This window comes from Rhinolophus ferrumequinum, chromosome 7 (assembly GCF_004115265.2).
Source record: "Rhinolophus ferrumequinum isolate MPI-CBG mRhiFer1 chromosome 7, mRhiFer1_v1.p, whole genome shotgun sequence".
Lineage (NCBI taxonomy): Eukaryota > Metazoa > Chordata > Mammalia > Chiroptera > Rhinolophidae > Rhinolophus > Rhinolophus ferrumequinum.
The window spans coordinates 53,975,825-53,988,873 of record NC_046290.1 but is presented as its reverse complement, the minus strand read 5'-3'; the positions used below and the strand labels follow the sequence as shown (position 1 = coordinate 53,988,873).

Genomic DNA, 13,049 nt, shown 5'->3' with positions numbered 1-13,049 from the left:
ATGAGTTTCTTTTCAAAATGGCTTAGAAACTTGAAGAAATGTTTGAGTCCCTACTATGCAATAGACATGCGTTTATTCCTTCAACAAACACTATTAAGCCTCTATGAATCTAGCCCTGTTGTAGGTAATAGGATTTTTAATAACCTCCTTTTGTTATAAATTAATGATAAGAACTATATCCGTGTTTCCCCGAATATAAGACCAAACTGGAAAACAAGCCCTAGAATGAGTTTTCAGGATGCTATCCTCTGAACATAAGCCGTAATGTGTCTTTTGGAGCAAAAATTAATATAAGACCCGGTCTTATTTTCGGAGAAACATGGTATAATATTCTAATTTTGGAGATATTCACATATAGATGGTATTTAAAACCACAGATAATCTAGGGGGATAATGCAGGTAATGAAAAGAAGGCTGAAGATTAAGCCTATAGTACTCAAACATTTAACTGTTGAGCAAGAAGAACTCAGCTGAAAAGTCTGCAAAATGAGTGGCCGGAAAGAGGAACATAAACAACATATATTATTGCAAAAGTCAAGTGAAGAAAATGTTTACTGAGAAGAAGTGATTGACTGTCAAATGTTGCTGAGAGGCTTAGAAAGATGAAAGTTGAGAATGGACCAATTTTTGGATTTAGCAACATGGTGGTGATTCTTAAATTTGAGTAGCATGGAGCGAATTGATGTCCAAATGGAGAAAAGGAAGATGAAATGAGAGATTAGGAAGTAGAAACAGTGAATATTAAAAAAAAAAAAAAAAAAGAAGAAGGCCTAGATGTCATTGAAGTGAGTATAACATAATTGAATATGACAAGATCCTTGTCTTCAAAGAGGATCCTCAGGCATGTAAAACAAATATTTTATCAGTAGTCTCTGGAAAACACATTCTTTACAAAAAAATACAAAAGCGGGTTACATTTACATGAGTAAGCACTTTGTGAAGAACTGTTACTAAAGGAAAGAGTTAAACTAAGTAACATATTTTATTAAGAATTCAAAATCTTTAATACATTAGAAATTGTATCCTCAGATTTTCAGGTTGTTTGTGTACAAACTGAAAATAGATTTTAAACATCATCCCACAAATTAAAATGCCCAGACATAATTGTTCTGAATATGACTATTCTAAAAAGAACTGTAGACATTTCCCTTTGTCATATTTCCAAAATCTTCCTAGACAGGATGTTAGACAGCTACCACATATAATATGTGTGAATTGAAGAAGATAAATGTGTCCTTTGCAACAAAAAGTGAGATTTTATGTAATCATAGGCATGCTGAATGAATAGTTTAGAATAATGTACCACTGTCATCAAATCATATCTTCATATACACATGTAATCCATTTTGCACAATGGTTTCAACTCAGTGTGTATGTAATTAAATTGTAAGATGTAGTAATAGCCACTGCTGAACTGAAATTTTGTTTTTTCTAGTTTAAAGAAATGAATAGAAAACATAGTCTAGTGAACATCAAAGTATTTTCCTGAGACAGTTAAATCTCATCAAAGAGGTCTTCTGAACTACTGTTTCTTAGAGTTTCTAAAGACACGTTTTCAGTTGAGCTGTGCTCCTTTTTCAACATCTCAGGTAGCGGAGGATCAAGCCTAGAGTGAAAAAAAGGAAAAAAAAAAGAAAAAAGAAAATCAAGATAATTTTGTGTTTTTAAAAACATCCATATAGAGTAAAATAAAATTAAGAGATACATACATGAAATAAAAGTTAAATCCTGTTTCAGAATTGGTTTTAGAGATTTCCCTATGTCGCATTAACATAAAGAAAGAGATGAAGGGAATTTAATTTCATTAACTGCTTTAGAATTAATCTGTCTCTATTCTGAGGTAACAGAAATTCAAGGGCCTACAACAATACTCACGATTAAGGTAAAAAAAATAAGATATCCTCTGTTCTGTAAGTAATTTTATACCAAGATATAGATGGCTTCTCAAGCCATTTCTTTAATAATTCTACCCCAATTTACATTTTCCTTTGGCTCCCTTAAATTCTGCCTATTAACATGCATTTTAATCTTGTAACAGCATAAAGTTCTGATCACATGCATTTCCTTTAGTGGTCATTTGATTATAAGTGTGTATATAACTAATAATATCTTCACATTTTAGCAGTTCTTGATGAAATGTTGGTCCACATTAATTTACTGAATCTACATATCTTCACTTAGTAACTAAATTTTATTCAGTTTTAGTACTGCAGTTACTACATCAATGGACTGACCTCTATACTTATGTAAATGTTCTTTTTGAGTTCTAGGATAAAAGGCATGGTCACTGACTGTTAACTGTTCTTAAAAACCAGTTTAAAAAAACTTCAAAAGCTGGCTCAATCAAAAGGACATCTTAGAAACATATGTTTATACCCTTGCATAAAACTTGTCAGGGGTTCTCTATGGAACCTAAATAAAATATGCTTAATATTAACAATTAGAGGTGGCTTCAGAGGCAAATATAACTAGGTAGAGTCAATCCAGTATTACTCAGCAATATTTCTAACTTCAAAGGCAGAGGAGGAGTCTTGATATAGCTGAAGGAAAATGAAAGCAACTTGATATAGCTGAAAGAGAATGGTACTTGAAGTCAGGACATACAGATTTGAATCCAGGTCTATTTCGTACTAGCTATGGGACTTTAGGGAGGTTATTTCACCTAACTAGATTTCTGGTCTCTCACCTGGAAAACTGATATAATAATATCTGCCTCAGAGGTGGTCTAAAGATTAAATGAGGTATTGTAAACAGAAATGCTTGTAAATTGCCACAAAACATTTGGAAACTATTATTATTAGCTGCTAATATTACATAAACTACAAAAGATCTCCTGCTAATAGCTGTTTTAATTTAAAAGAATAACCAATTAAAAATGCCAAAACATTGAGTATGTTTAGGTTCTGAGTATTTCAAAAAGCCAGCCTCCACACTTAGTTGCAGATTAAACATGAACCCACACGGGGTCTTCCTTGGCCCTCATGACTGCATACGATTAACGTTGGCTGGCTGCCACTGGACCTGGGACATGTTGTCTTATCCTGAGCAAACCACGTTCAGCCATTACCCTCACAAGAATGCCAAGGTGCTCAGCATTAACGCATTGTCAAGATGACCTCTGGGAGTTTCAATGTTAAAAATAACAATAAAGATGGACATAATTACTCTAAAATATAATGAAATATCTAAAAACATATTCCACAGGAGGAGAAAGTGACACAGTACATAATGAAAGTATAATTAGCATGTGCGTAAGTTTTCAACATCAACTCAAACATATTTCTCTGGCCATAAATGTCTTAAGACTTGCTTTTTTCTCCTAGCGAAACAGAGAACTGATTTATTTCAATTAAAAGGTCAGGAATGGAAAAACCTCTACAGTTTTGTTCATAGTCTGGACACTACACAAATAGAATGCAGAGATCAATTTAATTTTTAAAAATTAGTGTAAGACAAAGGGACCACTCTGAAGTGATGAATTTGAAGGAAAGAGATTCCCAGTCTCCGTCCGAGCTTAACGAAAGGAGCTTAATGAATGGATTTAGACTTTTATTCTTAGTGCCTACTGTATAATAGGCGCTCAATAAAAAATAGTCAATTAATGGAGATCACTGTTCTACAGCTCTCATAAGTCAACAAATTTCAAATTCTTCTCACAACCAAAAAAAAATGTTTAGTCATTTTATGAGTAATAAATGCTTAAGACTTTTTTATAAATTCTGAAAAGCGTAAATAAGAAAATAAAAATGTTCCACATCCTATTTTACATTATTTGTATTTTCATATATTTTTTACAAAAATCGGATCATTCTATATACATATAACTTTGCAACTTGATATTTTTACTCTACAAAATATTAGCAATATCTTTGCATGTTGAAAACTATTCTACATTCAGAATGATCTACATTCATTATTAATTTTAATTGTCCTAACCATTGGTTGTCCTAACCATTAATGCACCGAGGGATAGTTGATTTGTTTACACTTTTTTAATACTCTAATAAACAACACAACAATTAATATTTTTACACAGATATCTTAGGATATTTATCATATTATTTTTTCATGAACATACTTATTCTAAGAATTCATGCTTAGAGGTGAAATTTGAAAGCAAATAACTGAGACCCTATCTATAGTCTTAACAGAAAGTGAGCTAAACAAGTTATTTGAAACTTGGGAGTTCATCTCTGGCTAATTAAATTACGGCCATTAGTTATGACCCATTTCCAATTCTAAATATGCCACAAAGACGTCTTCCTTCCCTCCCCCCACCAACACACACACACATTCAGGTGGATTTTTCTTTTCTGTTATCATTTAAAGTACCTATTGTCTGTGCCCTATATATCAATATATAGTTTTATTCATTTAATCAGTATTTGTTGAGTACATCCTATGAACAGTTCCCTGTGTTATGGAAATATAACAAATCTGATAAAGGTAATAGATGATTCCTGCCCTCAGGAAGCTTTCAGTTAAACTCTTTACTTTCTCTAATTTTTTTTTCAAATGTGCCTTTTTATCCTAGAAATTTAATGAGTAGCTTGAAAGCAAGGGCTATGTAATAGTCCCTAACTTTTTTGTGAAAAGTTAGGGTTACTATAAATGATCTTGGAGTTCATTCAGTTCCTGAATTATGAGACAGTTATGCTCAAATAGTTGAGCATAGACTAATTTGCAAAATACAGGTTCTCAATAAACATCTGTAGAATAAATAATGTGAATTAAAGATGAAAGATTAATGACAATAACACACTGTCTTTGTAGAGTTAAAGGCTAAAACTATAAGGACTTTTTCAAACAAAGGGAAAAAGTAAAACTACTTCAGATGATGACAACCTCTCTAAAAAATGGCTTATATTCTCAATAAAGCACAGAGTTCTATGCTTTATTAGCTTAATTTCACACTGCATTACTCCTTCACACACACACACACACACACACACACACACACACACACACACACAACTCAAATAAAACTGTGCTACCACCATCCAATTAATGATACTGTAGATCAAAAGTTAGATTCATCAAAAGAAGTATCTCATTCTGTTTCACTAAAAATGTTAGAATGAATGACTTTTCTTTCATCTTTCTGTGAGTTGAATTACCAACACCTTTTAAAATTATATTTCCAGTTATTGGCTCATTTTGTAAAGACATTTTCTCAGCCAAGTTTAATACCCACTGGTATCACCATGGTTGGGATATCGATCTTTTCTTATTCAAATGAGAGACATTAGTATTGTTTGGAGTGAATTGCTTGCATTTTGTAACATATTCTAAGAATAATATTTCTGAAACATGTCAAGATGCCAAACTGAGAAAATTGAGAGGTTTGGGAAAATGTGTAATGATTGATTGCACTGCGACACTTGAAAAATCATGCTCATTTGACTATGACACAAACAATGGTTCTGAAATTTAAAAAAAACAAACAAAAACAAACATCAATTTATATGTGACCTAACTACATCTCTACCGCACAATACACATAAAATTCAATTCCAGGTAAATGAAACATTTAAATAAGAATAGCAAAACTTTAAAGCATTTAGAAGAAAGTAAAAGAGAATGTCTTTAAGATCTTAGGGTAGAGAAGTTTTTTGTTTTTAAGGCAGAAACTGAAACCATAAAGGTAAAGATTGATAAATTCAATTACATTAGAAGCATTAGAAGTAAATACTTCTATTCATCACCTTAAAGAGAACGAAAGGCCAAGTCACAAACTGGGAGGAGCTACTGCAACATATGCTACTAACAAAGAATTACTACCCAAAGAACTCCTGTGAACAATAAAAAAAGTCATTAAAAATATTTCAAAGACTACAAGAACCTCTTCTTGGAACTTCTGAGAAGAGGGAACAGTAGGGGCAAATAAGTATATTAAGCTCACCTTTATTAGTAAACAAGAAAATGCAAATGAAAACCAGTATGAAATCTTTTACACCAGATTAGCAAAAATAAAAATGTCCAAAATTGCAAAGATCAGAGAGGACATAGAGTAACAAGATAAATTACTACTGGTTGGATAGTAAACATTTAAAACCATCTGGAAAACAATTTGGCAGTAACTGCCCAAGTACCTGAAGATATATGCACCTACACTCAGGAATTCCATTCCGAGGTAAATACTTTAGAGAAACATTTGCCTATGGATGTCAGGAGATAAGTACACAAATGTTTATAGGTGAATTGTTTGTATTGTGAAAAACTAAAAACTACCCAAATGTGTCTCCAAAGGAAAATGAGCAAATAAGCCATTGAAATTTTACACAATGTACTATAATACAGCTGCACATATGCGTGGATCTCAAACATAATGTTGAACAAAAGCGCACGGCACAAAAGAATACATACAATATAATTCTACTTCTTTAAAGTTCAAAGACATGTAAAACTGCAATATTACTCTTTGAACACTGGTGTATGTATGAGTGTATGAATATATGTGGTGTGTGTAGCAGTGTATGTGTGCTGTGTGTCGGTGTATCTGTGTATGTAACATAATCGTTCTGGATCTTATTTGTTCCTACATGATACTGCTCTCAGATTTCTGGGTTTGGTAGCTTTGGCTATTGTGAAGATGGTGATAGAGAAGAAGGGCAGGTATGGTATAGTATAGTATATAGCATAGTATAGTATAATATAGTACAGTATATAGTATAGTATATAGTATAGTGTATAGTATAGTATAATATAGTACATTGTATAGTATAGTATAGTATATAGTGTATAGTATAGTACAGTGTATAGAATAGTATATAGTATAGTACAGTATAAAGGTATACTACAGCATAAAATATAGGGTTCTGTTTTAGACATAATGCATAAGTCTGGAGTACTGCAGTATATCTAAATGGAGATAGATGTTGAGTTAGTAAATGATTATTACCCAGGTGTAGAGCTCAGGAGAAATGAATGGACTACATGTACAGAGATAGCAGTTACTGCCGTATTCCTGGCCACTAAAGGCAAATGAGTGAATTGACGAGATCACCCAGAGAGTCTCTACCAGAGGGGGAAAAAAGTTTAGTAAGGAATCTTGGAGAATATTAAAATTGCAGGGATAGACAGCAAGAGAAATGAGTAAAAAGAGACTGAAAAGGAATGATTCAAGAGATATGAGAACCAGAAAGGAGTGTCGTTACAGATGCCAAGGAACAAGTTTGTTTTGTGTGCCCATAGCTAGTGCTGTTTCAACTTGCTGCCGAAATGCTGTCTTTTTATACAACTTTGACTGCTGAATCTTTAAACACACGTGACATAAATTATGTTCACCCATTATGAGTTATCTGGAGTTGAGAGGAATAGCCTGGAAGGATGCTGCTAAGCTTGTGATTTACAAGACAGGAAGAACAGGCAATGTTTTCTTGTGGGGAGAAGAAATCTTAAATTGTTGGAATACAGTAGTCACAGCAAAAATCTAGCAAAATGGTCATATATGTGGTGGCCCGCCTGGCCACCAAAACAGGGCATTTGGAAGTAGCTGTTTCTCCTGCGTTATAACACAAGTATATGGTTTTGTTTTACTACCAACTTCCCGGGCAATTCACGCACTACATCTCTGACCTTCTCTTGGGATTAGGGTAAAGGTCAGATGGGGAACGGGATGAAGATGAGAGGTGAGGTAAGGGCAATCAATGTATTGGGAGAGAATCAGAACTGAGCATTGGCTAGGACATACATTACTTGGTAATAATAAAAGCCAAATATCTAATGGTTTGTTTTTTAGGATGTCAAACTTTCATAAAAATGACCATTAAAAAAATAGCCAAATCAAAGTATTAGGTACTTGCTACTATTAAATAACTAGACGGCTATCATACTGGCCTTAACAGAGTTCCCATTATGAACGAAGTCAATTATAAAAATATCTTAAATGGAAAAAATTTAAATAATGTGCTGAAAGATTTGACATCACCTAGTTACCACCGCATTTCAAATTGAATTTTATTATTTTTAAAAATATTTGATCTTAGAATAAATGGGAAACATAGCTACACATTTCTAGTTGACCTTATAAAACCCAAACGCATCTCCTAAGCAAATTAACAGACTGAAGTCATCAGGATTCATTGAAACAAGTGTTGAACATTGTCTGGAATCCAGTAGGCCCAGACGATATTTCACTGGCCTGCGGCAATGAAAGAGGTTGAAACTTTCTGGCAACCATAGTGCCAAATAAAAAAAATTACATTAGTTATTTTTAACTAAATTCCTAAAGACATCATTTTCTAATGAATATGACTTTGCTATTCAAATTTATCAAGAACAAGAAGAAAATGGAAATATGGGTTTGAAATAAGTAATTTTGAATGAAACAAAGAAAGGAGAATTATGGAGTGTGAATACAGTTAATGACAAAATGTTCTATGGGTATTGGGAAAAATAATTCTAAAATTTCCCTGATATATATGTTTGTGTGTGTGTGTATGTGTGTGTGTGTGTGTGTGTGTATAATATATATATATATATAACACACACATATTATATATATTATGATATATCACATATATGTTATATATAATATATATCATATATGTTAACAAGTTTATTTATGGAAGAATTTATGGAAGATATATGTCATATGTTATATACGTTACATATATATGTTATGGATTTGCAAGTAAGATTTTCTAGTTCTATACAGTTCAATGTTTAAAGTCACAATCATTAAGATAAATATGTCTATAATCCACAAAGATGCCAAAATTTATGTAGAAATTTCATAATAATAAATTGAAATATTTTTGTCATTCTTACTGTACTTTATTCAAATAAATAATATTGCTCTGGTAATTTCTTAGATGAACAATGTCAAAGTCCATATATGCTTTAAAAAAAATCAATACCTGAAAAACCTATATTAAGTCCCACTTCTTCCTGAAAGTTTTGAATTGGTATATGTGACATTTGCTACTGTCAATCTATGTCTATAAAAGTAGAAAAATTGTCATTCTGGTAGAAAATGGTTCTCCACAACTTTAGTTTTTAAGACTGGCCATTGCTTATTGTCGTTTGATGTGCTACAAATGCACCGACTAGAAGATTCTCAAGTAGAGAGACTGCTTTATTTGACCTGGCTCATAAATGTTCCAATGATGACATGTACTAATCAATGAAAAAAATGATTGAATAACTGAGGTGGATGGCATTAACAAGAAGAATCAATAAAGTTAAGCAACCTGCCCAAAGCCACTGAGCCAACAAGGATGGAAGTGAGCAGGCAGGCAAGTCAACAAGGGAGCCAGGATATTAGCTGGGTTTTCCTCACTCCAAAATCCTCGCCCCTCATCCCACACTGGTGTATGGGGGTCACCAAGTCTTATTTCTTCTTCCAGAGGAAGGTAGCTTTATAGTGTTGCACAGTGTGTCTCAAAAAATAGTTCCATGAGACACTGTAAACACATAAACTCTGTTCCAAAATGTTTGGAAAATATTAATTTTTTCCCACTAAATCCTGTTTCATGTGCATATTATACACTAAAAGCTATGCAATTCTTCCATAAATAAACTTGTTAATTAAATTATTAGGTTAAGCAGAAGCAAGGCACAGAAGAATGAGTATAGAAAATGTGTGTCTGTGTGTGTGTGTACATATATATACATGTGAGTGTGTGTATATGTGTGTGTTTATAATTATATAGAATAAATCTGGAAAGAGTCACAAGAAACTGGCCCAGTCTGGGGAGAAGAACTTGGGCTGAAGGACAGGGATACTTTTTGTTGGATAGTCTCTTCAACTGTTGAGATTTTTTTCAAAAAACCTTATATGTAGATTATATCTTTGAAAAGTGCTTTAAAAAAATAAGCTTGTTTAACCAGTGTTTTACAAATGAATTTGGCATCTGAAGCCTCTTTTCTTGCTATCTCTCTACTATTAACATCCCAAGAAACTAGCGTTACTTGCTTCCCTGTGAATATAACATTTACGAGCCTGAACCCAAAAACCTAGTGGTACAATGAAGGAAAATAAGAACACAGAAATAGAAGACAGAACTCTACCTTTGGCTACCAAGAGTAGTGGGGAAAACATGGGCAGGCAATAATACCCAGCTATGGAGGTAAGTGATTTCTAATGAACTGGGGACCGGGAGTGAAAGTTTCACCACAGTATGAAAGCAGCTGTTTTAGCTTCCTGCTGCTGCTGTAACAAATGACTATAGCACAGTGGTTTAAAACAACACAAATTCATTATCCTATAGTTCTGGAGGTTGGCAGTCTGATGCAGATGTCATGGGCTAAAAGCAAGATGTCGGCAGAGCTGTGTACCTCTCTGGAGGCTTTAGTGGAGAATCTGTTCCTGTGCTTTTTCCAGCTTCTAGAGACTACCCCCTTCCTCCATCTTCTAAACCAGTAGTGCCAGGTGGACTCCTCACATCACATCATGCCTACCTTGCTTCCTTCCTCACATCTCCTTCTCCCCCTTCTCCTGCCTCTCTCTTCCACTTTAAGGGCTTCTGTGATACATTGGACCTGGATAATCCAGGATAATTAGCTACTTCTAAGGTCAGCTAAACTGCAATCTCAATCCGTCTGTAACCTTAACTTCCCTTTGCCATGTGATCTAACAGAGTTTCCAGGAATTAAGACATCATTGGGTGGTAGTGGGGGAGGGGGTCATCATTTTGCTTACTACTCCAGCCATAACTTAACAGGGCTGAACTGTCATTCTAATCTATCAGTTTAAATATGTTTCAAGATTAACTGAATAAAGAAACAGGCTGAGCAAGGCCAGGATATGGAAGGCCCAGAGCTCAAAGAAACCCTCAAGCTGGCTGGATGAGGCATCTGCCAGGTCTGTGCAACATGATCTAAAGCTCAATAAAACTCACCCTGGGTCTTCTTACCTAGAGATGAACAGAACCAGAATCATTGAGACAGGCTGGCAACGACTATCATCCATCAACTACTCATCCACTAGTTATCAAGTGCTACCACCGGTCAGAGACTGTGCTAGATGCTTGGGGTACAAAGGTGAGCAAAGAAACAACCCAAGGCAGAAGGAACACTGAGCTGCTGAGCTCCTGATATATCCTTCCAGCAGCCCTGGTTTTGGAGATAGCAAACCAGCACTGTGTTTCACGACGACAGTTCTAAAAAGCAAGGCCACCCTCTTGAGTGAGTCACCTATGGTGTTAGTCACAGGGCCACAAGCTCAGAAGGACTTCATTCTGTTTTTAATCCTCTGTTATCACTATCTTTAAATCTTCATAATTTTGCACAAAACGGGTCTGTGTTTTCATTTTGCACTGGGCCTACCAATTATTGGAGTCTGTCCTGACTAGTCTGTCCTGGTCACTTTGAGTGACCTCAGTACACCAGACCCAATCTGAACCTAATCAAACTGAATGCTCAGACTTATTCTGGACCAATAAATAGAAGTTTTATTTTAAACCAATTATGTATGGATTGGTATGGACTCATTCTGTCTTATTCAGAACATAGTTCTGATCATTAATCATAAGCATAAGCATAACTGAACCTTTCTACCACTTAAAAAATGCCGATTTTTTCTCTTCAGGAAAATACTTGGTGAATTTTTTCACTGGTAATTTTTTTGGTTTTTGTTTTTGGCCTGCAAATAAATAACTAAGAATGTAATTTCCTTACAAATACTCTGTTTTGTTAGGCTTCTCCTTATCCCTCGCCTCTGTTTTCTTCTTAGAGCTTTACTGTCTGATTTACAGTAAGAGAACTCAATTTCTCCTTTTACAGATTTTCCCCTTATTTCAGTCCTTGGTAGTGGGCTTTATTCTTAGTGTTCTCAAAATTACCCTGTCTAATTAATCCTTCCACCTTTCCTTTGATTTGTTGACTATCAGCCTGCACCAAATCCTTCCTGAATATTTTCTAGGTTTTTCATGGAATGGATGATTAATGATGATGCTGCAGCCAGAATTTTTAAGAAAGACAGACTGTTTTTTAACATCACCAACATCATGTAACTTTTATAGAGAACTAATTTTATATAACTGATACATAAAATGTACAAGCTAAGAAAGCATTTCCTCACAAAGTGTACTAATTCAAATTGGTATTGTGGGTGAACGTAAAGAGACTCACTGCTCAAATTCTGGGAGATGTTCTGTCTGCCTTAAAGAAACATGTCCGAAGGGGTCAGAGCATTGAAAGAAGGCAGATGGAAATAATCGACGGAATTCTGTGGGTTTTTTTCTTTGAATTAAAAAGGTTAAATTTTCCAGTTGATTTAAAAAATATAACCAAACTGTAAAGCAAAACCAAGTGGTATAGGAAGGTAGAAGGTTTTTAAAACAAATCACTGTATCTCACAATTGGTGGCAATTCACTGTATGGATACATAGCAGCTCAGCCATGGAGAATGCAGTCTATAGGCACAGAACGACTGGAGAAAGACCTATCTAACCTCTGGCCCTACAAAATTGTTATTACATGTATGGTATTATGATTCCAATAAAAGTTCAAATGTCACTACCAAACTTTTATTTATAACACTAAAAGTATGTGAAGTAACCTCAAATGTTATTTAAAAGTCAACCAAATCAACTCAGAAAACTGTTGCCTACAGTTGTGTTATGTTTACATAACTATATTTATTAAGTGCGTCATATGCATTTTTCACCGTAATACTTTTATGATTACATAAATTACCATTTTTTCAAGTTTTTCTACTGAACTAATGTTTATTCTGAGGAAGCTGAGTAAGTATAACATATGGTTCCATTAGAGCATTAACTGATACAATTTGGTCTCATTTCATTAAATGTCTCACTATAATCAATGCCTTAAGAAAAATATAACAATAATTTAATCATAATTCTCTAAAATTCACAGAGGAGGAAGCTTTTACATGGCATTCAGAAATAGCAACAACAAGTTTAATGAATCCATGCTTTATAAAGGCTTTGGTTTGATTTGCCAAAATGCAGAACTGGCTGTCGCATATAATTATTAAACCTTGAACAGACAAATTCGGTAAATAACTAATTAACAAGTCAAACAACCATTGTTACCTAACTGATCTTATTTTGCTATTATAAGAAAGCTGTATATCTCAG

General features: G+C 34.0%; 1 protein-coding gene across 2 annotated transcripts in view; it reads right to left on the bottom strand.

Annotated features, from left to right (window-relative positions):
* XRCC4 (X-ray repair cross complementing 4) overlaps window positions 1-13,049 on the bottom strand; it is a 297,733-nt gene that overhangs the window by 52,297 nt on the left and 232,387 nt on the right. The window contains exon 8 of one of the 2 annotated variants that reach the window (XM_033110627.1): window positions 1,007-1,606. The exons of the other annotated variant lie outside the window; for it this stretch is intronic. Coding sequence (XP_032966518.1) covers window positions 1,495-1,606 — 112 coding nt within the window. The 3' untranslated portion in view covers window positions 1,007-1,494. Of the gene's footprint in view, window positions 1-1,006; window positions 1,607-13,049 lie in introns of those variants that run through there. 2 annotated transcript variants of the gene reach the window in all.